The sequence below is a fragment of the Emydura macquarii genome, unplaced genomic scaffold, assembly GCF_026122565.2.
Source record: "Emydura macquarii macquarii isolate MOO-44397 ecotype Brisbane River unplaced genomic scaffold, CSIRO-AGI_Emac_v2 contig_1876, whole genome shotgun sequence".
Classification (NCBI taxonomy): domain Eukaryota; kingdom Metazoa; phylum Chordata; order Testudines; family Chelidae; genus Emydura; species Emydura macquarii.
Window position 1 is genome coordinate 28,245,067 of NW_027132013.1, and position 26,790 is coordinate 28,271,856.

Below are 26,790 nucleotides of genomic sequence, written 5' to 3' on the forward strand. Positions count from 1 at the left end.
GGAAACTGAATACCTGAATTCAAGAATCTCCCTGGTCAAAAAGCAGGAACACTGGGGCCAATAATACCTAAATGAATAAAGACAATTCACTTTTGGACTCCAGAGGATAATTTCAGTCCAAAATATTACTGTTTGGGGAAGTTATGAATAATGGAAAATAAACTAAGGTTTTTACTACTACTACTACAATAGAAAAAGAGAAACTAAAGATAACAGGATTTTACACATAACACACAAAAGGGTAAAATTGGCTAAACAAAGGGCCAAATTGTTCCTTCCACTTGCATGAGGAGAAGGGACACACGGCTGGTGGGGACTAAAAGAAATTGTCTCTTCTGTACTTAGTTCACTATTCCTTTCTGAAGCCCCTCTATGGGGATCTACAATTAGAGAAAGGGCAGGCCTGATGGGAGAAGAAGAAAATGGAAGTTCTCTGCAGCACTGCCCCCCACTCCTCAACTAATCACAGAAAAAGAGAACTAAGTTAAATCTCACACAGCATTAATTTAGGTCCTTCCCAACTGTACAATATTCTGGACAATATCATCTGAAGAAGGCTGCCTAGATTACATGGCTACTGACCAGGAGGTAGGGAGGAGACAACATGCCTTTCTGAAGATAGTCTTTGATTCTGGTATCTCTAAGAGCTACAGGTTTCAAGGAATGAACCTTTCAGCCAACCACTGGGGCTGAAAAGATCTGAGGAAAAGTGGGAGGAAAGGATCTGGAACTCTGCAGCTTCTTCTAGTAACTAGTTACTTTTTCTCCAATTAAGGAATCATCTGGCTGAAAACCCCTGCCCCCAGAATCTCACAAACTATACAAAAATAAACAGTAGATCATATGGCTATTAGGGATGTAAAAGGTTAACCGTTTAAATGGTAATCAGTTGTTTAAAAACGTTTTAAACAGCTGATTACCGTTTAAGGGAGGGGGAGCGACAGCTGGGCAGCTCTTGCTGGCAGGGAAGCTCATCGCCCAGCACCTGGGGGAGGTTGGGGGGTGGTAACCGCAGCTGGGCTGGCTCCCTGTGTGTGGACGGGAGGTATGGAGTCCAGCGCAGGGGGTGAAGGGGGCGAGTGCAGCTGCGACTACCCGTGCTGGGCTTCACGCTTCCCCTGCCAGCAAGAGCTGCCCAGTTGCAGCAAACCCCCCCCCCCCCCCCAAGCATTTAACCGTTTAAACGCTCTCTTTTTAGAATGTTTAAACAGATTTTTGATTAAACTAATTTTTACATCCCTAGTGGCTATATCATATATATCTGAAATCTGCTCCCGTAAATACATACTATAGTCAGCTAAATATTTGCAAGATTCCTGTTACAACAAGTTATAAGCAACAAACAACTGAAAATGGATTTTTCAAGGCTAAGTTTAAAATTTTCCAAAAGGGCAGGGGGTTTTTCAGGTGCAATTTACACCCACAAATATTATACCTGCATCTTACACCCATAATTTCAAGAGTAGCTGTAAAATGGAGTACTTGTGCCTCACATGTGTCTGCATTCAGGTCTGAAGAGACAGAAGTACTCCGATTTGCATCTGTAATTCATTGTACCCTGAAAAGGCAAGTTGGGCTTCAACCCTTTGAAAATCTACCCAGTAATATAATGTCAATTTTTTACTGCAAGTTTACAACAGTCCTTCTGGAAATATCAGTAACTGTATTTTGTTTTTGCATTAACAGAATTTCTAAGAATAGGCTGCTAACTCATCTCATCACTTTAACTTCATTAAATAAAACAATGGCACGCTTTCATGATTGAACAAAAGCCATTCAAATAGTTTTTAATGTCACATTTGGGGTCTAGTAGGATACCAAATGCCTCAAATTAAGTCAATTTAAACTATGGTCATAAATTAAAGTTAAATACAATTTATTTTAAATGTACGATTTAAATGTGAAGATGTATATAGTTGTTCAGACACAGAAGTGTGGAACCACTTAAGACACAGATAGACAACCTCCACTTTATCCTTGGTATAGGATCATAAGAATATAGGCCAACATCTTCAAGCTTGGTTTCTAAAGTTAGGCACTTACAACCTTATTTAGGCATCTAAATAAAAGTTGCCTTGCTATGAATTCTACTGGACCAGTCACCCTACAGTCATAAGATAAGATAAGAAAAAAATCTTCCTGGAGAGAGAGGCAGAGGAAAAGAAATCTATGCAGTGAAGTATTACCACAGCAACTTAACTCCCTTTCCCCTCCTACAGTGCAACAGCATTCATGCAAGCTGAGATGAGAGATGCACAAAGAAACAATAGCTGAATGTTTTAGATTTTATTTTCAATGCTGCATACAAAGATCTAGTATTTAATATTAATAATCTAGTATTCAGTATTTAATGAGAGTCATGCAACTGAGGTTTTGTCTGCACTTGCACTAAAGCTACAACAAACTAATACCAGGTAGGTTTTTAAAAACAAATCTGTAGGTTGTTTTCTATTCAGTCGCAGTAAACATGCAACGCCTTAAACTGGTTTAAAAATGGACAGGACCTAAATTATTGTATTCCTTTGATAGGGAACGTAGTCTTGTGGTTCATGCACAGGACTGGGAATCAGGACTTCTGTGTGCTATTCCCAGTGCTGGCATAAGCTTCCTGTGTATCTACTGGTCAAACACAACCTATCTGTGAGTCTCAGTTTCCTAATTTGTAAAATAACCAGGGTCGCTGGGGCAGGGGGAGAGAGAAGGAGAAGCAAAAGGGAACCACCTCTGAACCACCCCTCCATCCCCCAAACTGAGTGGCACTGCAGTCTGGCATACAGGGTTGCAATGCCACTCACGAGAGGCAGCAGGGCCAAATTTGAGCAAGTAGTGTTGGAACCTGGCACCAGGTCGCAAAACTTGGAGCAGAGAGCTGGGCCCAGTTCTGCAAAACAGGAGCCATGGCTGCAAAGTAAGCTTGTTCTCCAACCCCCACAGAAGGGCCTCACCTCAGCAACAAGAGAGTAAAAAAAAGAGGGAAGATATGAGCACTCAGCATAAAAATCAAGATACTGAGAATGAAATTAATCATGGAACCAAAGGACATGAAAAGAAGAATTTCTTGAATTGTCCATACACCAATACTATGATCCTGGGTAACAAACAAGAGGAATTGGAATTACTCATTTATGCACATAAATTCAATCTAGTTGGTATTACTGAAACCTGGTGGGATGATTCACACAATTAGAATGTTAAAATCAATGGTTATAAACTATTTAAAAGGATTGAGTGGGCAAAAGAGGAGAGGGAATGGCATTCCATGTCAAAAATGGCATTGCTTGTTTCCAAGTAACTGATAATTCAGAAGAAAATGAACTTGAATACTTATGGATCAATATCCTTAGAGATAAAGCACAAGGTGGGATATTAGTTGGTGCTTACTATGGACTAATTCACACTAGGGAATAGCATGACTGCCTCTTTACACACCTTTGTATAATGATGTGTAGTGAAAAAAAGCTGTGTGGTCCAGGGGACTTTAAATTGAGTGACAGGCTGGAGGTCTCATGTACTCAGTACTAAAACATCTCTGGAATTTCTAAACACTGTCATCTATAATTTCCTAACTCAAAAAGCATTTCAGCAAACACAGGGGAATTTTTCATTACACCTTGTCTTAAGAGAGAAAGAGGAACTGATCACAGAACTAAAAATTAACAGTAGCTTAGGTACAAGCGATCATGACTTGAACACATTATTCTGCTTGCTCCTTACAGAAGTCCAGACCAGTGACAGAGAGAGAGACACACAAACACACTCGAGCGGTGTTTAAATAGGGCTAATTTCACAAAGCTGAAACAATTATGAGCCAAATCAGTTGGGAGGAAGAATTTAATCAGAAAAATGAATGATAGTTGGGAATCATGTTAGAACACCTTCCTAGATGCGGAACAAGCCACAATCAAGGAAGAAGGCTGTATTGGACAAAAAATTGATCTGGTTTAGAAAGGAACTGAAGGCAGTTATAAAAAAAATAATACATAAATGGAAGAAAGGAGAAGTTGACAATAACGAATAAAAATCTGAAGCTGGGAAATCAAGAAAACTGATAAGGGAAGCAAATGAACACAAAGTGAAATCTGCAGCCAGCAGAGTTAAGGTCAATAAGGAGTTTTCAAAATATACTAGAAATAAAAAGAATCCTGACAAAGATACAAGTCCATTACTAGATGGAAATGATATAATTATGAATAATAATGCAGAAAAAGCAGAAGTATTCAATAAATATTTCTATTCTGTATCTGGGGAAAAAGTAGATAATATAATTTCCTCATATGGTGATAACACTATTTCCATTCTATCGGTACCTCTGAAGAACGTTAAATAGAAGCTCAAGTTAGACATTTTTAAATCATCAGGTCCAGATAATTTGCATCTAAGGGTATTTAAAAAAGAGCTGTCTGAGGAGCTTGCTGGGTGGTTAATGTTGATTTATTTTTTCAATAAGTCTTGGAGCACTAGGGAAGTTCCAGAAGACTGGAAAAAAGCTAAAGTTGTGCCAATTGTTAAAAAAGGTAAATGGGATGACCCAGATAATTATAGGCCTGTCAGCCTGACATCCATCTTAGGCAAGATCAGAATGGAGTGGCTGATATGGTTCTTATTTATATTACCCTCCTTTAAATCTTTATTAATCAATACCAATCAACATGAATTGTAGAAAAGAAATCCTGTCAAACTAACTAAATATCTTTTTTTGATGAGATTACAAGTTTGGTTGATAAAGTTAACGGTGGTGATGTAATATACTTCTGTAGGGCATTTGACTTGGTACTGCAGAACATTTTGATTAAAAAAACTAGAAAAATATAGAATTAATATGACTCACATTAAATGGATTAAAAGCTGGCTAACTGATAGGTCTCAACATGTAATTTTAAACATGAAATCGTCACTGAGCAGTTGTGTTCCAGTGGAGTCCCACAGGATGAGTTCTTGACCACATGCTATTTAACTTTTTTACCAATTACCTGAAAGAAAACATGAAATCACCACTGACAAAGGTTTCCAGATGACATAAAAACTGGGGGAGTGGTGAATAATGAAGAGGACTGGTCACTGATTGAGTGTGATGCAGGCAAACAATGTGTGTAAATACAGTTAAATGTAAATATGTACATCTAGAAACAACGAATGTAGGAAATACTTATAGGATGGGGGACTCTATCCTGGGAAGCAGTGACTCTGAAAAAGATTTGGGGATCGTGCTGGATAATCAGCTGAACATGAGTTCCCACTGTGACACTGGCCAAAAGAGTTAATGCCATCCATGGATGCATAAACATGGGAGTTTTGAGTATAAGTAGAGAGGACTATTTTGCCTCTATGTTTGATACTAGTGTGACCACTGCTGGGATACTGTGTCCAGCTCTGGTGCTCACAATTCAAGAATGATGTTGATAAATTCTAGAGGATTCAGAGAAGAGCCATAAGAATGATTAAAGTATTAGAAAACATGCCTTATAGCAGTGGTTCTTAAACTTTTGAATCCTACACCCCCACCCCCAGCTGGGGCTGGGAGTGGGGCCATGGTTGGGGAGCTGTGGTTAGGGCCGAGGGTTGAGTCTGTCCCTGTGGACTCTGGCGGCAGCCAAGGCAGTGGCCAGGCACTGCAGCCGGGAGGGGGGAAGAGGGTGTCCAAGGGGGAAGGGGCCCTGGAGGCCACAACTGGCCACGGTGGAGGGTGGAAGAGGCTGGGCGCTGTGACCAGGAGTGGGGCCGAGACTACAGCCGGACGCTGACATCAGGGAGGCCCTGGCCAGACATCAAGGCTGTGGCCAGGCCTGGAGCAGAGGTCTGGGCAGCCTCCCCACATGGGGCTGGGCCCGGCCACATCCACCCGAATGTTCCTCCGTACCCCTCTAGGGGAACGCGCCAATAGGTTGAAGACCTCTGCCTTACAATAACTAGTTAGCTTAACAAAGAGAAGGTTAAGCAGTGACTTGATTATAGTTTAAGTATCTATATGGGGAACAAATATTTAATAAGTGGTTCTTCAGTCTACAAAAGACCAGATTTAACAAGATCCAATCACTGGAAGTTGTAGCTAGACAAATTCAGATAGAAATAAGGTGTAAATTTTTAATTTAATCCATCATCACTGATAATTTTTAAATCAAGATTGGATTTTTGTTTAAAAGACATGCTGTACAAATTATTTTGGGGAAGTTCTATGACCTGTATTTTACAGGAGATCAGACTAGATAGCTCACAATATTCCCATCTTGCCTTGGAACTATGATTTTATTTATTTTTTTGCAAAGGTGGGGGAGGGGACTTTCAGATTTTGCCTTGGGCTCCCCAAAACCTCTGGGCACCCCTGATAATACTTCCATTAGTCATCCCAGCATCTCTGAGAGGTAGAGAACACTTTAAAAAATGAATGTAAGTATACTAAGAAAGTGAGCATCATAGAAATGACCAGACAGAGTATTCTGAAAACATACTCATAGACATTAAGATGGTGGGACAGTCATCTTAGTTACTGACAAGTAAATGGTCTGCTCCACAGTGACTCTTCTAAGTCTCTTGGAAAAAAACTATGACACCAATAGGCATAGCCTAGAGTAGGGATTTGGAAGTTTCCCATGAGGCAGTTACCACCTTTCTGGCTCACTGAATCACTGCTGATAATTGTGAACTCTTCTGATACAAGTGAGCATTCACCTTGATAAAGTGTGAGTTGAAACTAGCAGAGGAGAGACAAATAGCTGTTTGAATATGGCCTTGAACTTGGTTCAGTAGCATGGAGTCCAACATACTGGCAATATTCACAGTTAGTAGGTTCTGTAGAAAGATCCCCAAGGATTCTGTAGTTCTGAGATCTGAGTGTGTGTGTGTGTGTCTCTCTCTCTCTGTCTGTATGAGGAACACTTTGAAGCTTTCTCCTACTGTAGCTCGGGGAGGGTAGGGAGGGGGGGGGACGACACAGAAAAAGGAGAAACTAACACCTTCAAGTGAAGAACAACACTGGAATCTATATGGATCACAAGGATCAGTGGGCTTGACCATTTAGTCAGATCCTTCTGTCTCCACAACATGAAGGGAATGTATGTTACAAGAAGTGCGCAGAAAAGTTAGTTGTAATTAGATGTCTTCAGTTAAGACAGATTGGAGAATTGTAATAGACTACCACCTACAGGAAGAAAACAATAGAGCATGCTTACCTTTGCTCTATCAGACCATCCAAAGGATTGTACTGTCACATCTAGCCGCTTCATTAACATCCGACGACGACATTCATATTCACTGCAGAGAACATCATTGATTTTTTCCAATCTTTCCTATAGCATTGAAATAAATAGGACAAATATTTGATTCCATTAAAATGCACAAGGCCCCACAAGCTAACCCGCCTCACCAACGAAAATGTCTGTCAACAGCTGACCGACATCAAAAACCACTCAACAAAAATTAAGCTGTGACCAACTACTACAATATAAGCGAGTAACATCTACAACACTTTTTATATAAATTAATGTAACAAATATCAATCTATAACAAACTAATGCATGAAGTATTTGAACAGGATGTCAAAGGAATTATACCATTACATCAAATTTAACATTAAACATTCACCACCACACTACTTATATAGAAACTGCAAAACAAGTATGAAAAGCCAGAAAATAAGGTCACCCACATTAATTTTGTCCATTATATGAAACAAGGAAAGTAAAATAGAGAGAGGTTTTACCATTTGATCAGGACTCAAAGGTGTTGTTAGCAGTGGTTTCCCCACATGGGTATTTTTTACTTTTGAAAGAAGGTCCTTGATCTGAAACAAAACACACATCCTTCTCAGAAAACATGCTCCCAAGCATACTTCAGCACACATTTTCACCAAAAATTGGTTCTATTATGGGGTGTTCATTATTTTCATATAAAATTAGACTGGGATCCTTTAGCTTGCTAACATGCTTTATAAGAGGAGCTCTGAAACATTTTCATAGAAGGGACCACATCTTAACAGAGAGAGGCTGTCTCATGAATCACTTTCACTGTCAATTGCAATTCTGTGAGCCACCCCCAACCCACAATTACATAATATTCCTGTGACAACTTCAGCAATTATTTACATTGAAAAGTAGAATGAGTGAAATATTTATTGTATTTTAGCTATCTAATGCAATGTAGCAGCCAGAAACAAGGAGACCCAGCACCAACTGACCCATCAGCAATTGCTAAGTGGGATATTTTGGGAGCAATTGCCTTATACATGAAGCTAAAGATAAGTACTAGTATTAAAGGAGGCAACTAAACATATTGTCTTGCCACTTGTCTCTTAGAGCTTGTCTACACTCGCACTTATGCCAGCAGAACTTCTGTCGCTCAGGGGTGTGAAAAAAAATACCCTGCTGAGCAACAAAATTCCTTCTATATCCAATTCTACATCCTTTCCTTCAAAGCTCTGACCAACACCATCCCTGCTTACATTACTGCCTTTAGTTTCCTCCTATTTCCCTTGTATTCTCTATGCTGTTTTCTGTCTCCCTCCTAACTGCTCACTATCTGCATTGTGCCTTCATCATACATAGCAAACTGTTCCATACCACCTTGATATAAGCTCCCTCTCCATTCTGATGTTTTCTTCATGTGCAGTTCTTCAAACATTTCAATGACTGTCCACATAATTTCTACATGACTTTGAGGTTGATTGATCCTTTATGCAGGGTTCTGGGTGTCTAAACAATACCGTCCGTGGCAAATTTAGGATGTAAACATGGGATGCTTGCGGAAGGGACTGGGTCTTAATTTCTGTTTGTGTTTGTTTTTAAAGAGAACAGTGGATGGTTGTCAAAACAAATGAAATAAAACTAGAACGGATGCAATTGTACATTCTGTGAAGGATAATTATGGTAGTGATGAGCTTTTGAAAAGAAAGGATGCCATTATAACCCTAGACCCAAGGTAAACCATCAGTTCATTTCCTCAAGGCTGAAATTATCTGCATGTAAGCACTCAGGAATTTGTATAAGATACATAGTCACTAGGAATCAAAATCTACAGTATTATCAATGCATTAAGAAACCTATTTTAGTAGCAATTTTTTATGCAAGTTAATTCATTCCTCTTTTCCTTTTCTTTTTTTAAAAAAAATATTGGATTCGTGGTTTTATTTTTCTTGGTGTCAACAGAACCAAGAGAAAAATTTCTGTTCAGTATGTCTAATATGAGTGTTTATATAACCTGAGGAGAGTAAGAATCTTCACCTACTTTTCGTGTGTAAAATATGATCTTTTGTGTTTGCTTTCCCTTACATCAGTGACAGATAGAAAGCACTGAAGTGAGTTTATTCAAATCATGATTTCACCAGCATGCCAAGCAATTGATGGCTAACCAATGGCACACTGAAATGACTAACAAACTGTCTGAAAACTTATTGATCATGACTCCAGCACAAAATGGTCTGCCAGACAGTGTAGGGTGATCCTCTGGTGGTTTAGAGTCTCCTCTGCCACCCCCTTTCCCTAGTGCTGCATGCACTGAGGCTATGGATAAGAAAAGAGGACATGGCCAAGGCTTTCTTATGCCCCACTTAACTCCATCTGCTATACTGGCTCCCTGAGTGCATCAGCAGCCTGCATGATTTACAGCCAACTTCAGATTTGTCCAAGTTAACAGGGGGACCACCTTGGTTTATACCCATACCAGGATCAGGAGAATTTCAAAGCCAGTGTATATTCAGTAGCATGAGCTGCGCATTCCTCAGCCATAGCCAAGGGTCTGGCCACTGTGCCTGGATATTAGTAAACTGTTTGTATACTATCTCACAATATCTACCTGAATATTCAAATTGGCTTAAAAAACACTATCATGGGACTTGAAAAATGGCTAAAGGGCCATGAACTAAAGTTAATAAATAGCAAAGTAACAACCTGTGTGGTGGCAAAGTTGGTGAACTGCAGGGATCGATAGTAAGAGGGACTAAGAAGCACATTGCATGATAATTAGAAAATACACTAAATGGAAAGAAGTCACACACAGTGGGGACAGAAATGTAATTTTAAATGGTCTAATGAGATCAGAAAGAAGAACAAAATATATCAGTGAGATTCACTTTGGAAAATATACAAACCCAGATATCAGAGAGAAAAATATCTAAAACAAGCATAATGTGAAAGAGAAAATCTAGAAATCACTGATGCTGAAAGAGACCTAGAGATGAGAGTTTACAGCAAATTTAGACATGAATTTGCAATTGGATAGGGTTACTACACAAGGTGACTACAATTCTGGCTCCATAAACAGATAATATGCTCAATATAGGACAGGCACAATTGGAGTGCTCAGTTCAGCTCTGTACACTTGTCATTAGCATAAAGACAGATATAATAGGGTGTCTAGAAAAGAGGAACAATGAGTGGATTGGAGGGATAGATTCATGAGAAAAGATTAAGAAGTGCTAAATGCATATAGTTTAGCAACGTCAAGGGAGGAGGGAAAGATACAACTCACCCAGTATTTACAGACTACATACAAAGATAGTTTCATCGCATATGATATAGTCTAAGTAACTTAGTAATTTAGACATCAGGAAAAATGTCCTCAAAGTGAGATGTCCCATTGTTTACAGGTAACTAGTCAAAAATTAGATGATGTACTAGAAAGAACAACCTTGTATTGGCTGGGAGATGAAACTAATGAGCTGTGAAAATTTCTCTAAAGTCTATACCATACTTTTATGAGTTTAAAAGAATACATACACTTCCACCCACAGTCAAATTTAAAAAGTAGTAATATTTTGGGTATGCCTACACTGCATCAGCACCACAATCAACAGAGTCTAGGCATGAGCAGCCACACTACAAAGCCATATGCAAGTTATTGTGTCCTCACTGGTGCTGTACTCAGGCATGTGCCACTAGGAATTCTGGGGACGTATCCTATGGTTCTTTGTGCGCCTTAAGATGAGTCACTCTAGGATTCTTTCCTAGTGAATTGTGGGACAATTTGTTTGCCATCTGGGCGCACAGAGAAATTTGGGAGAAGGCACTAGAGGGCTATCAGCATGCATGTGCTTTAGCCTGTGTCCTCAGAGCAAAGTAGGTGGGTTACTAGCCTGAGTGAAAGCAGCACACAGGCTTTAGCCTACTGCCCAAAAGAGCCAGCTAGCCTGAATAGAAATCACCAGTAAACTCATGACAGGTATTTTGCATGTGTAAATGAGAGGGATTAGGAAAAACTCCCAAGTAAGAGCCTGGGCTAACTCTGCAGTGAACACATATCCTTTAAAACAAATGTAAAACCATGCATTATGAAAGCAACTTCAGCATATGTTGGTTGTGTATTTAAACCGATGAGCAGATCTAAATCCTAAAAGACAACCAATGCATTGTAATTCCAGAAATCATAGTTGGAGGAGCGCACACGACTAATTAAATATTTTTCAACGTCACTGTTACCACTGCGCACTTCTAGGGCAATACTGTGATTATTTGTATCCTGCAGACAATATGTTAGTAACTGAATCATTTGATCTGTTTTTCTACTGTTTAAATGACACAGCCAAGTTTCTGGATTTTGCACAAAAATCTACTGCACTTCAATATATGCAGCTAACCTATACCTACCAATTAAAAATCCCATGCCTTAAATCTGCTTTCTTACTTCCCTTTGATTTTTTTTTTTTAAGCCTGTAGCTTTTTTATAAGTTTTAAAAATAATATTCCATTCCATCTTCCATCAATTTGAACTGAGGTTTTTCTATACTATCTTAGGAGAAATGGTTAGGATAGTTCTCTCTTTTTGCCTGACCTGTTATTCATCAAGTATCAGATTTCATTATGTTTATAAGGGTTCTGATGTTTTGAAAAATCTGGCCCTACAAACTGAACTATAAACATTAATTTATCTTACGTTAAACCGTAATCTCTTCCAAGAAAGGGACATTGGTCTATACTTTGATCTGTGGTGTGATTTTCATCTCGAGAAGCCATCCTTGCGCTGGCTCTCATCAAGCCAAAACCAAATGAAAACCAAATGAAGCTGCAGCAGCATTAGCAGTGGGAGAGGCTAGCCACTGGTATATGCCAGTCAGAGACCACAAGTATGTTCTCAGGGCAGCTAGCCGCCCCTGTCGCTCATGCTGCCGTGGCTACATTGTATTTTTAGCACACTAGCTGGATGAGAGCTAGCACAAGTATGTCTTCTCAAACTGGGAATCATGCCCCAACTCGAAGTGCAGATATACCCTTCATTATCTGTAAAGTGACATTATAAAACAATCATATGAAAACAATTAGTATATTTTACATCCATTCTCTCCTTCCCCACCACATTTACCAGAAGCTTGTGTTGGGTTTGGTATTTGTCTGGCTTCAAAGACATTTTTTGCTTGACTTTTATGCATGTTCTACTCTGACTTGTTCAGGTATATAGTCTATAACAACTGAACACATCTGTCATGTTCTTTAACAACCATGTTATGTTCAAGCGCATTATGCATTGTTAGACTGTACGTTTACTGAATTCCATATAAACATGCTTTTGAAAACTACAGTTGCATTACAGACAATATGCTAGCTTAAATTTAAAAAGTAAATTCCAGAAAACATTCCTAAAACTCTTTTGTAAAATAACTAAAACATGAGAAAGGAAGGTAACTCATCTTTTCGCAATTTTTAAATGGCTTTTTCAAAAGTTTTAGGTCATCCTTTACTATTTCATTTCATTGTCTACTAATTAAAGGATTTAGATGCTTAGATGACAGAAGACATTTTAAAGTATTTACATGATTTCATATTGATGTTAGTCACCTTTTTCTTTGTCCCTTTCCAAATAGTTATTAAATTCACACAACTATGCAGGTAAGAACAGTATGAATCACAGGATATTAAATTCCTGTGACACTCCTAGATGATCAGTGTTCATTCCAAAATTATGCTTCCTTTGAACTAAATGTCAATGTTTCTACCTCAGTTTACCCCTCCAGGGCAAGTCTAGAGTAGGACAACATCCTAACAAGCAAACCTCCAGGTGCCATACTAATTTCTCAATCCTACCAACTGGAGTAAATAAATCTAATATTGTGGTCATTGCAGCATTAAATTGACTTAATTCTTCACATTGTCTTAATTCAATGATACTTAGACTGAGGCTCATGAACAGCAAGCTCTTTGCAGCACTTCATATTAAAACACTGTGTGATTTAATTAACCAATCTAAGTTTTTAACCAATCAGGATGCTTTTATGATGTTATCAAACAATTGTAGTTGATTAAATAATATTTGGTCAGTCATTTTGCTGACAGAATTAATATATATATATATAAAAAATATGTAAACTAAATATTTCTCATCATACCATGAATATATAACATTATAATAAATGAAACAATGAATTCACACTACTATGGCTCTTTTGGGTAATGTTGATCGCTAATTTGGCTACTGAACCACTGAAGTCTGAGTATCACTGTCTTAAGTAGCTCGGTAACCACTGCACCAGTTTACCATAAGAAATGTAAATTTGAAGACACACTTTTTAAGACCAAAATTTCCACTATAAATGTTATAGTCTCAGTGAAGAAAGTGGTTTGGATTTTATACTTATATACTTATCTTTTAAATAATCTGAGACATTATTAAAAACAGAATCAACATTCTGATGTGCCATACCAAAATACAATGTGTGATCTGTCCCTTTGGCTTTGCAGCAGCAGTCTATCAAACACTATTCTCAGAACTATTCCCACAGCTACTGACAATGGTGATGAGGCTAGACAGAGACAAAGAGCAGACATGTTGAAATACAGCAAACACATTTGCAAATTGGATAAAACTGATGAGTGTAAGTTTACATTACAAACAATAAGCATGAAACTATAAGTTAATAAAACAATTTTACATGGAACCAAATTAAGTCAGAGGTAACACAGACATCTGACAATTCAATAACTTATTTCAAGTGAATGCTTATAAGAAACTAGTACTAAGAAAAGCATAATCACTCATTCTAAAATGGTGCTTTTTGTTAAGAGACCAGCAAAATAAAGGCATCACTATTATCTTCCTAATACAGCTCCTTCTACAAATATATGGAATTCCTTCTGATATATCAAGATAAATTGTGAAAATTATAAAATTAAGTCCTGGGGTATAAATCGAAGATACATAAGGATTCTACAGTATTTCTCAAGAGCTAGGACAAGGAAAACTTTAATACGTATAAAATAAGTATGTGAAGAAAGAATTGCATCATTAATTCTTAACAGTTGCATGGAATATGGCTCAATGAATTAATACAGTAGCTTTGACACTTTTGAAGGCGCCAAAGCAAGTGTGGCTAGTGTCAATTCCAGTGTGCCTGCCATTCCAGCAATGAAGAGCAGTATGAAATAGTTTTCACATAAAAAGAAAATTCCAGTGCAAACTTCTCTGTTTGTTTCAGTACCTGTTATAACTGTCCCTAAATTACAACAGTAATAATTTGATATGTCAGTGCAGATAAATGATACCTTTTTGGAATAAGCCCTTTAAGTTTGCCAGATACGATAGAAATGGGAAATGTAATAGTCCAATGCATATTTGCTGGATTCCATATTTTTCCCCATTCTGCCAGATATACCAACCTGTTGCCCTGCTCAACATTCAGAATGAGAGATTTTTGTTTCAAAAGAAGAGCAATACAGGCTCCCTTCCCCTTCCCCCACAGTGAGCTCCTTCCCATGAATCTCAGTCTTACACTGTATAACAATTTCAGTGATAATACCTGACTTGGTGTATGTTTGGGTTTTTTGAAATACTAATTGGAGCTCAGAATACAGGGCTTGCAGCAGCCTGCCTAACTACACGATGAAATTGTTTACCCTATCCACTCTTGCTCAGCCATCTCAGACAACATCCCTTTTATGGTAGAATTCAGATTAAAACCCATGTTAAATCTGAAAATACAAAAACTATTTTAGTTAAGAAATATATTTTTCTACCTTGATAAAAACATACTACATGGTAAAGTGTTACAAGAGATAATTATTAAATTCTACAGTTTGCACTAATTTATAGATCCTCCAGTTCCAAAAGTTTTACTGATAAAAACCTCAATTTCATAATGCAGTTTTTCTAACTGCAATATCTCAAAAACCAGGACATTTTAAAATCTAATTACAGCCTCCTATGAGAATTCTGTAGAAGACAGCTCAAACTGGCCTGAAGGTAAAAGTCTGAGCTTTTTATATATTTTACCATCACACCTGTACTCTGGTTTAAATACAATTAAGGCAGTTTTCTTCTTGTTTCTACTTGCAACTTAAGTGTTTTTTAGAAAAAAAAATCTGTTGCATGGTGCACAAAGAACATTTTTCAAAGATCACAGACTCAGAAACATAGAGCTTGACAGGATATGTTAAAATATAGCAAATTATATAGTTCATGGTCTAAAACTAGACATGAAAGTGGTAAACTGGTATAAAATCTTGGTCAATTAAAATATAAAAGGTTGTAACTTTATTCCAGAAGGAACATTTAGGTACTATAAAATATTTCCAAAAACAATCCATCCATTGTTTTCTGCTTTACAGGCCAACAGAGAAAGAGTACACGCATATACTATTAGAGAGAGAAGGTGGGCTGAGGTAATTTTTTTTATTGGACCAACTTCTTTTGGAGAAAGCAACAAACTTCTAAGCTATACAAAGCTCTCTTTTAGGTCCCTCTAGCTCAAAAGCTTGTCTATTTCACCAACAGAAGTTGGTCCAGTAAAAAATATTATCTCATCCACTTTGTCCCTCTAGTATCCTGGGACCAAAACGGCTACAAACACTGGAAACATGGATGTCATATGGCATATAGGAATTTCTGGTCAGGTCACAAGTTTCAGTAATTGTGCACAGGGAGCAAATCCTGAAATATGTTAATTTGACATTAAATATTTAATTTTTTTTTTCAGAATATAGGTTAAATATAAGTTATTTTAAAATTTCTTACATTGGTCTGCTGAAAAATGACAGGGACTAGTTCAGGGACATAGAGAATTACACTTGGTAGTTAACCAATTGGGAACATGATGAATTTTATCTTCACATAAAACTCCATTGCTAAATTGAGTATTACTAGTGTGAAAGGGTTTTTCAAAGGACTTTTCAGCTAAATTAGGATCTGTGATACCCCTTTGAATTTTACAGTGAGACCAACAGATGCAGTTCAGCTGTTATTGCTAAGTGAACCTGAATTTATTTCCAATGAAGTGGTCTTTTAATGTTGTTTAAGTTTTCATCATGGCACACAGAAGTAGAAATATTTAGTACTAGCAGCTATGTGTGCCCTAAAAAAAGCTATGTACATTTAAAATTATTTGCTTGAAAAAATGTCTCTTGTTGTCTCTTACAATTTGACAATATGATGTAACTGATCAGAATGGGGTATGTCTAGACTACTGCAAATGGACATCCTCAGCTCGTCCACTCCAGCTGACTTAGGCTCACAGGGCTGTTTAATTATGGTATAGATGTTTCGGCTCAAGCTCTAGGACCCTCCCACCTTGCAGGCTCCAACCCGAGTCTGAATGCCCACACTGCAATTAAAGAGTCCCTTAGCCCAAACTGCTGGCACAGGCCTGCTGCGAGTTTTTAATTGTAGTGTAGACATACCCTGTGTGTTTGGGTTTTTTTAAATTTACAGAGGTCTGATGGCTGGCCTAGTGGCCCATAAATCTTGTTGATCTTGAGAACTGGGCAAAAAAAGTGATTAAAACAAGATAGCAAATAAGCCAAACGTGTGGCCTAGCCAGGCTACTTGTGTCATGTTATTTGCAAAGATTTTGGTAAATCAATCAATATCTTGACTTACTTATATAATCCAGCCTGTTGTACATGGGACTCAGGGATTTAAAATGCAACACATTACCAGTCTCACCATATTAATACAGTATCTTTTGCCTTTGCAGCATTTGAGACCAATATTGGCAGCAGAAATAAAAGCATACATTATTCCCATTTTACAATAAGACAATCATGGCAATCTGGGAAATGTAGTTATGTGAAATTTATTAATTCAGGTTGATTTTATGAAACTGCTGTTTCACTGAACCAGCTATTTGTTATCAGGGCTAGTGTCAACATATCTCTGGGATCAGGAACAATACAGAATCATTAAAATTGAATAGCTTTCCATTCAAATGGGAGCACTTTAAAACAATGGAATGTCTGTAGTCTAGGGGAAAGCCAGCTCTACTCAGGTTGTCTAGAGGGGAATGGGTTGAGCAATGGAAAAAATACATAGTAGAAAAGGAGGAAAAAAGAAACAAAGAAATGGTGTTAGAACTGCTTTGTTTGTTTGGTTTTTTTTATACAGACTCTGGGGAACATAAGGTTCTCTGATGAGGGAGAACCTTTACGCCCCTGGTTCTGAACAAGGGCTTGTTGAAGGAGTGAGAGGAGTCTCCATGATCAGAAAAAAGAAGCCTGAGATGGGGAAGTGGGGTCCAGGAGAAAGGACCCGGGGATCCCAGAAGGAACTCACCAAAAGTCCACAAACACTCAAGAGTGGAGAAGACTATCAGGGCTGGTCTACACTAGGGAGTTGTCAATAAAAGTCAGCTTTTGTTGACAAAACAATGCAGGTGTATAGACTAAAATGCTCCTCCCATTGATGTAACTCCCCTGCTATTCTGACATAATAAAAATCACATCAATGAGAGGTGGGGGGCTTATGTTGGCTTAGTTAGAGCAAGGCAGATACTGGAGCAGTGCAACTGACAAGAAAGCCCACTCAGAAAGCTAAGCCTGGACTGGAAGCAGAGTGAGAAGCCCTCCACTGGTTCCCAGCAGGGCGCCTAGGGCTGCCCAGCTTCCCTCGGGAAGGGAGAAGCCCATGGCGGCTTCCCCCAGCTCCTGCTAGGGAAAAGGGAGGGGAAAAGCCCTGGGTGGTTTCCCCTGGCTCCTGGCAGGAAGGGAGAATCCTTGGGCTGCTTCTTCTCCGGCTGTGACAAGCTAGGGCAGCCTTGCAATTTCAGGCTCAGCCCTGAAACTGACACGGCTGCTGGCTCCCAGCAGGGAGCGGGTGGGTGGACAGGGAGGAAGTTGTGAGAAGCCAAGCCAGCTGGACCCCACTCACCAGGGGCGAGAAGCCCTAGGAGGCTTCCCCAGGAACAGGGAAACCCCAGGCAGCTTCCCCTGGCTCCCAGTGGGAAACAGGAAATGGAGTAGTGTGGGGGGAAAGTCAGCCCACCGGGAACGAGACCGGGCTCTTAGCTCCCCACACTGCCCCCTTCGGTCAGTAGAAGTGCTCCTGGTGACGATGCACTCCACGGAACCAAGAAGGGTAGTGTGGACATCAGCCAACACAATAATTAATATGTTAGATCAACTTATTTTCTAGCTGAGACAAGGCCTGAGGGAGGGAAATGCATACTGGGTGTTCCTTCTTTTGTGTAGCTCTAGGTATTTCCTGTGCTTTGTTTACAAGTAAAGAGTGATTGGTTTGAAAATTTCTCTGCAAATCATGTGCTACTTGTTTCAACTGTAATGTGTCAATGAAGGATTAAACTATAAAATGAGGATGATGCTCTGTGGGAGAGTGCACCTGAGCAACTGGGATGTCTTGGTCAGCACTGGTCCTGGCAGCCCAGGTAGCTGGATTGTGGGATCCCATTCCTTAGAAGTGGCGCCAGACAGAATCTATACCTGGGAAGTGTGCTCAAGAGGCAAGAGACTGTACCTGGAGTCTACCCAAACCCGGGGGTGGGGGGGAGGGGTGTTTAGAAGCATATGGATCCAGGGCAGGTCCAAACAGCTGCCTGATGAGCATCCACGAGGGGGAAACTCAGCCTGGACCAGGACAAATATAAAAAAATAGGAATTTACAAAATGGAATTATTTGGGGGTTCAAATTTTGCAATTGTTTCTTCATCCTGTCAATGAGCTATTTTAATAGGAGAGAAAGGATTAAAAGATTTCATTAAACACAGAACTATGACAGCAAAGGATAGCTATGGAAGTATAAGTACAATAGACAATATTTTCATTGCCATCATAGTTGCTGGTTTTTTGTACAAAAATCTATGAAAGGTGAAATTTGCTCATGCTCCTTTCACCTTTCCATACTAGGATTAGAAATATGCACTTAATGAGGTCATAGTGGTGGAGGAAAAAAATCCCATTTTAACCCACAAAGTGAAAATGATAAAATAGACTAGCTCAAGGCCTAATGAATTTAAAGAGAAACTCTAAGCTAAAAGTTTCTGGGCGAGCCAACCTAATGGTAAAGTTATTTCCTTTTCCAGTTCTTCTTTCCATTAAGGCCACAAATCCCCTTTGTTTTCATAGTAGCCTTAGACTTTTGCTTTACAAAAATCTGGTATTAAATTCCCGAGTCTTGATTACTCTTTAAGATATAGACGGAGAAGCACGAATACATGGGATGTCTCCATACTCTATCCAAGATTGTGGCATGTGATTCATTGTTACATGCCTTAATTTTCAGGTCCCTAACTTGAGAAACCTTAAAAGAGCCCAAACTACAAAAAATGCTAAGTATCCACACACTGAAACCAGGTCACAAGTGGAGTACCCAAAATTCATTGCCCAATATCAATAATCACTTTTTAAAGTGTTGGCCTTTTTTCTTACAATAAAAATTAACATGTGATGTGAACTAGTAACCAGTTCAAAATAGGCTAAACTATATTATGTACTTTGGCAGAAAGGAATGAGGTTTCCCCTGCATCCGTTTCATTAGATTGTAAGCTCCTTGGGGAAGGGATCACATACATCATCTATACATGTGTGGGCACTGCACAGCACAAGTGGGATTGTGGCCTCATAGAAGCCATTGAGAACTACCATTATAAATAAGATTTATGTAGGGGAAAAATTACTCTAACACTTCATTTTTAAAATAATTTAAAATGATAAAGTAAGAAACTAAAGCCTGTTCTATATTCTACAGTACAGAAGTCAATTGAGAATCAAATTAGAGAAACAAATTATAGTGGCAGGATATAGTCTTAAAAGTGTTCTGCTTAAGTTGCTCTGTGAACTTGCTAATTTAGGTTAGTCAGGCCCTTTCAGGCAATTCCACAATTCATAGAATGGCACACACACACAAAGTAAATATTTGTAAATATTTACAAAATCAAGTAGTAAACATGGAGGTTTGATATGATCATACATTCAAATACATACATATTTGGATTACTGCACATGCAGATAAATTACTGCACAGCCAGTTATGTGCACCTAACATAAAAACTTTACCCATTACTACTTAACATGACTTGCACTGCATATCAGGAAAAGTAGTACACTATACTACTTCACCTTGTCCCACAAAGCTATGGACTGCAAAGAATGCAACACCAGGTACAAAGCACATCTCATCCTGAGTGCAGCACAGATATTTAACAGGGCAATTAAAATGGATTAGTGTAACAGTTACATAGTTTAGACAGGGTTAAAATGTTTTCAAAACCAGAATACCTTTGTGCTAGTTGGACAGGACTTTAATTAACTAGAATATTGGGTCTCACACTTAAAGACATATTGCAAAAGAATATTTAAAGGTTAAAAATTCTGTACCTTTGACTCCACATTGCTTAATAAGAGAGGAATGTCAGAAGACGATGACTTTGATAGGCCCAGGGAGTCACAGAGAGTTTGCACTTCCTGACAGATTTCGTTATTCTTTTCCAAATGAGAACCTTTAAGTTGCTTGCTGTGCAATATCTGTAAAGCTTGAAGCTCTGTACTTAAAAATACTAGAGAGAAAAAGTGTCATAACAGTATCTTTAAGATAGCTTCAATATTTGTGTGTCTGTATTCTCATAGTAAATAAAACATACATGTAATACAAACATTGAGTTATATTGCCTCTAAAAATCTTCAAAATATTGCCCTTTATATATATATATATATATATATATGGAACTGGCAGTGCCACCTAATCAAGACTGCCTAACACTTCTCATTACAAGACCTTGTATGGTTGCTTATAATTTTACCAAACTAACTATCTGGGCTGAAATTTTTCAAGCTGGGCTCAAAAGTAAGGAAAAGCCAAAACTGAAGTTGCCTATCTGATCATGTCAATAAAGAATATCATAATCCATACTCAAAAGAAGCATGAATTAAGGTTAACAGACAAGCAGCTTATTTCTAGCATTTCCTAACCTTTGAGCACTTGACTTTTGCAACTTCAGGCCTGGTCCACACTTATAAGTTACAAGTTAGGTCAACTGAGCGCTATGCTTGCCTGATCGCCATAGCTATGCCGACCAACCCCCAGTGTAGATGCAGCTATATTGATGGAATATTGCTTTTGTCAACATGGCTGCTACAGACAGAAAAAACCCTTCTCTCAGTGAAGGCTGCATCTGCTCTAGCAGGTGATGCCATCCTAGCTAAGGTAATGTAGCTATGCCGGTATAGCCTCCGTAGTGTAGACATATCTACATTAGAGGAACTTTATTAGGGGTATTTGTGTCTAATTTCCTAGAATTTTAAAAAAGAAAACTGAAAAAACAAATGCCTTCCATGTAGAAGAGTTCCAGAGGGGTAGCCGTGTTAGTCTGTATACAGCAAAAACAACGAGAGTTCTGTAGCACTTTAAAGACTAACAAATTTAATTTCAGCAGGCATAAGCTTTCGTGGGCTTCAGCCCACTTCCTCAGATGCAGTTGGTAGTTTGTTAAATTAAATTTGTTAGTCTTTAAAGTCTCCTCAGGTTCCTTACCCCGATCTACACCTGCCCCTCAACCCCCACCAGCTCTTCCCCATTTGCATTTGAGTTAGTGTGGAGGAAGAAGCAGCCTATCTGAGTGCCAGCAGGCAGGTCATTGACAGCACAGGAGACACAGGCTCCCTGCTCTCAGTTCCATTGCCCTACACTAGCCTGAAGCAGCCATTACAGGGAAAGTCCTGCTTCTCTCCGGGCTGGAGCATGCTTAGTTACTCTGTGGGGATGGCACAGGTACAGTCTGGTCACATTCAGGAACTGTGAATGGCTGCAGCATGCTCAGTGCTGATAAAAAAAATCTCTGAAGAATTCAGCTGCTGATCTCTGCTAAAGCACTCAGATACAGATGCACAGGCAATGTTTATGCTGGTATTTCCTAACTTTTGAGTGCTTGACATCAAAGTTAATGTTCTTTTAACACAATGTTCTTTTAACACAATTCTTCTGTGTTTAATATAATTAGCAACCAGAAAATAGTGTATTTTGACAATCAGCATGGGTGAGGTGGAGCATTACTGGTGTTAAAAAACAACGAGGATTCTCCATGCCATTTGAACCTTAAGGGCTACTGGGTGTTCTTCATTACTCCCATTGAGTTATACTTGTAGTTCAAGGGCTTCAGAATATGATTGGGAAGACAAATATGAGACAAAAGAAATAACACTAAAGACAGTGGAAAATAAGCAAACAAAAATGTGGAACAAACTATGATGTTAGAGATGAGAAATATGCAAAAGATTAAATAAGGCCAAAGAGCTTACAAAAAATAAACATTCATGCAAGAGCGAAAATTGTTGCAACTTACACAGGAGTTTAAGACAATCTTCTTTCTTTTTTAACCTGTCCTTAATGTCTCCAGACACAAGTGTTGAATATGGGCAAGCCATTTCTTTTAAAAAACCACTAATCTCAAGCTGGAAGCTCTCTACATCTTCCTCACCTTAAGGAAATTAAAAAAAAAAATCATTAAAAAAACATGCTAAATTTTGCAAACACAAATTTGTTATTAAGAAATTTAATTATAATTACAATTTTAAACATGAGATATTAGTTTATGGTAGAGATAAATATTTTTATCAGCTACCAATCCAATAGCACTTTCTATTATCTTAAATTAAAAACATTTAGTCCTATACATAAATAAGCAACAATTTTAAATTAAAAGAAACAATAAAACCTACATATTTCAAAACCAGATAAGAAGGTAATGATCCCTCAAGAAACCAATGCAATCAGTTGAAGTGGACTAGTAGTTTACATCTAGTGCAAGGCAAGAGGGATAGGCTTTCATTCCCTTCAAACCATAACAACATGGCTGTCATTTTTATATTACAAATCCTAGATCACAGTAATAAAAAATGAGAGGAAACTTAATAGTGCAGAGTGCAAGATCACGCACTTAGGAACGAACAAGAATTTTTGTTATAAGCCGAAAACTTATCAGTTGAAAGCAAGAGAGAAGGAGAAAGATCTAGGTGTATTGTTTGATCACAGGATGACTATTAGCCACCAATGTGATGTGGCCATGAAAAAAGCTAATGCACTCCTATGATGCATCAGGTGAGGTATTTTCCATAGAGATAGGGAAGTATTAGATCATTATACAAGGCACTGACAGGACCTCATTTGAAATTGGGTGTGCAATTCTGGTCTCCCACGTTTAAATAAGATAAATTCAAACAGGAACAGCTGCAGAGAAGGGCTACTAGTACGATCAGAGGAATGGAAAACCTACTTTATGACAGGAGATTCAAAGAGTAGTTTTCAGCTAGGGGTCCGCAGACTATATCTAAGATTTCCAAAGGCTTCCTCACCTCCATTTGAAATGTTTAGGGGTACACAGATAAAAGGTTGAAGACCACTAGCCTAACCTCAAGAAGGTGATGGGAGATATGATTCCTCTCTATAAATAAATCAGAAGGATAAATACCAGGGAGGTGGAGGAATTTTTTAAGTTAAGTGCCATCGTTGACAAGAACATATGGATATAAACCGTCCACCAATAAGTTTAGGCTTCATAAATTTATGGAGGACATAGGATGATGTGACTACCTACAATAGCATGTAGACAATCTGCGACTGCTGGTAGCAAATATCTCCAACGACCATGATGGCGCATTAGATGGGGAGGGCTCTGAGTTACTGCAGGGAATTCTTTCCCAGCTGTCTGGTTCAGGGTCTAACTGACCACCATAGTTAGGGTCATGAAGGAATTTTCCCTGAGATCAGATTGGCAGAGACCACAGCATCGGGCACATGCCACTTGAAGGTTTAAACTAGTGTAAATGATAGCTTCCCTATAATGGTGGATTCTCCTGATTTGAGGACTTCAGTAACTCAGCCAAAGGTCATAAGTCTATTACAGGAGGAGGGTGGGAGAGGTTCTGTGGCCTACAATGTGCAGGATGTCAGCCCAGATAATCATGATAGTTCCTTCTGGCCTTAATGTCCATGAGTCTACCACTGTAGGATGTTTTCACATAAAGAAGTTATAGGGGGAAAAAAAAAACTTAAAGGGGGTATGTGCTTTTTTTTTTTTTTTTTAAAACTATTTCAAACAAAAATATAAAGTCTACAATCATTTGCAGGTAGTATGTGAATGCCTTTTTATATTAAGGATGTTTTAAAAGAATTACAATTTTTTAAAAAACAAACAATTAAAAACAGAACATATCAACACATGAGTTATCCTCAGGTTTGTTCTTTACTATAACTATCTTACTCCTAAGCATCAATATTGTTTATGACTAAGATCACAAGGTTAATTTCAATTCATATATAGTTTATATTTTGTTTAACTGAAACAAACACTCTTAAGCAAACACAACAAAATTCAATAAAATACAGTTCAAATTTAGTGGGAATACCAGCTGTTGAAGTGATGCTTTCTTCCAGGTCACACAATGATTTTATTTGGGAACTTAACCAGACGCAAAGCTCAGAAAAGTCTTGTGAAGATAATCCATTTTCTACTGCTTTGTGGAGCGCTTCCTCCTCTAACAAGGGACCTTTGTACCTGAACAGGTGGGCAAAAATACTAGTATAAAAAAGTCAGACAAATATACACCTAGATTTTAAATTTGTTTTTATGTCAATTGTTTCCTAGTAGTTAGAAACGAGATCAATCCATCACAGTTTTTTTTGGTCACAGAATACATAATTCACATATTTTAGAAAATTGTCTTAAGTGTTAAATGCTGTAAAAGAAGTTATGCTACACTAATCTTGGATCCTCTGGCAAAGCAGGAAGAATGCATGTGTTTATCTGTGATACATGATGTAAAAATAATTCAGACATTGTATTTATACTTTTATTTAAGATTTGGGCTATGCTGAAGAGACTATAAATCAGGACACAATTTAAATTCAGGTGTCCACTTCTCCCACACAGAGCAACTTGCTGCAGGAGAGAGACTCAGAACTATCTCCAACAAATGCAATGCAGTAGGAATTACTTTAAAGAAGGCAACATTGAATAAAATGCATTGGAGAAAAACACTACGACCGGGGTATGCGTGTTTAACACGTACTGATTTCTAGTTTTTCAACAGACATTTAGTGGAGTCCTTTACCATGAGATTACACACATCTAGTGCTTTTTATTCCTATAGAAGTGCCACCTACTAAGCCCTCTAGCCTTCTTCCCCTTGCAAATAAGGGTCTAACGGGGTAAGCATGAAACAGGTGAAGAATTACGCAGATCTCCCAGGTTAACAAACACGTAGTAGGGTTTAGGAAGCCCCCGCACCATCCCCCCGAGCCTGTGTGTCTACGTCTCCTATTTACCCCGCTCTCCACACTCCCCTCCCATGTGGCCTCTTCCAGAGGGAAGGTCCTTCCTAGGCGGGACCACACCGCCCCTACCCGGCCCTTACTGCCCACACTGCCCCGGTGCGGGGGGTGGGCACAACAACGCTTTGAATCAACGAACTCCAAGGATCGCCCCGCCCCGGGGAGTGGGGACACTCCTGCCCTCCGCCCCCGCCGTTTCCCTTTCTTCCCACTCTCGCACCGCGCTTCATGCCGCCCGGCTCAGGTCCCTTGGCGGGGACCATTCCTCGGTGTCAGGGGCAGGCCGATGGCTCCGGGTCCCGCAGGAGCAGCCGCTCCCCACACCCGGTCAGCGCCGGAGGAGGCCGGGCGGCTCACGGGGGGGGGGGGGGGGCGGCGGCGACTGTGGAGCCGGGCAGCCAGCGCAGACCGCTGCACTGCAGCTGCGGGGTCCGGGCGTTACCCCCCCCCCTCACAAACGGGGCCCACAGAGCCTCTGCCACAGCGGAAACAACCGACGAACGGAGGCGCCGCGCTCGCTCACCCCAAAGCCTCTAGCGTGTCCAGAATGTCGCACTCCATTTTCAGCTCCTGCTCGTGCGCCCGGCCCCGCCCCTCATGTTGCCGGCGCGGTCCCGCGCGCTGCTCCTGCCCCGCCCCGCATGGCCTCGGGTTCCCTCCCCCCCCTCACACAAGCCCCGCCCGCACGGCCCAACGTCCCCCTCACACAAGCCCCGCCGCACCGCACGACTCCGCATCTGGCTCCGCCCGCCACACGCACGCAGGCTCCGCCCTCACATAGGCCCCGCCCACCTCCCCCGCACAAGGCAGCAGCTTGCCGGGTTCAATGGTGCGAGCGGGGGTTGGGGCCCTGTCCTGGCGCCGTTTACTCACAGGCCCACCTGGTGCGGGTCCGGGATCGGGCATGCGCAGAACGGGGGCGCTTCAAAACGTTCCTGAGCTCACCTGATAGACACGGAGAGCCCCTCCCCTCCTGCCCCTCTCGTCTGACCGCCCATCCCCACCGCTTCAAACAGGGACCCCAGGAAGCAGATCCGCAATTTGGGGCAGGAAAACGGTTTTCCTCTGGTGTCCTGCACAGCACTAGGCCGGTGTCACTCTGGCCCCAGAGCCAGCCTTCCCCAGCGCCCCACCCCCAGGGCCAGCCTTCCCCCAACACAGCACCCCCAGCGCCAGCCTTCCCCCAACAACCACCATAGTACCAGCCTTCCCCCAACACCCACCACAGCACCCCCAGCGCCAGGCTTTCCCCATCATCCACCACAGCATCCCCCCCAGCACCAGCCTTCGCCCAACACCCACCCTCAGCGCCAGCTTTCCCGACAC

The 26,790-nt window shown here is 40.0% G+C and overlaps 1 protein-coding gene across 1 annotated transcript in view; it reads right to left on the reverse strand.

The window, feature by feature from the left end:
• FAM98B (family with sequence similarity 98 member B) overlaps window positions 1-26,108 on the reverse strand; it is a 46,620-nt gene extending 20,512 nt beyond the window's left edge. Inside the window, exons 1-6 of the mRNA XM_067558045.1 lie at window positions 25,988-26,108; window positions 24,540-24,688; window positions 22,478-22,612; window positions 20,517-20,695; window positions 7,697-7,777; window positions 7,167-7,283 (exon numbers count right to left, since the gene is read on the reverse strand). Coding sequence (XP_067414146.1) covers window positions 7,167-7,283; window positions 7,697-7,777; window positions 20,517-20,695; window positions 22,478-22,612; window positions 24,540-24,688; window positions 25,988-26,025 — 699 coding nt within the window. The 5' untranslated portion in view covers window positions 26,026-26,108. The remainder of the gene's footprint in view (window positions 1-7,166; window positions 7,284-7,696; window positions 7,778-20,516; window positions 20,696-22,477; window positions 22,613-24,539; window positions 24,689-25,987) is intronic.
• Between the last annotated feature and the right edge of the window lie 682 nt (window positions 26,109-26,790).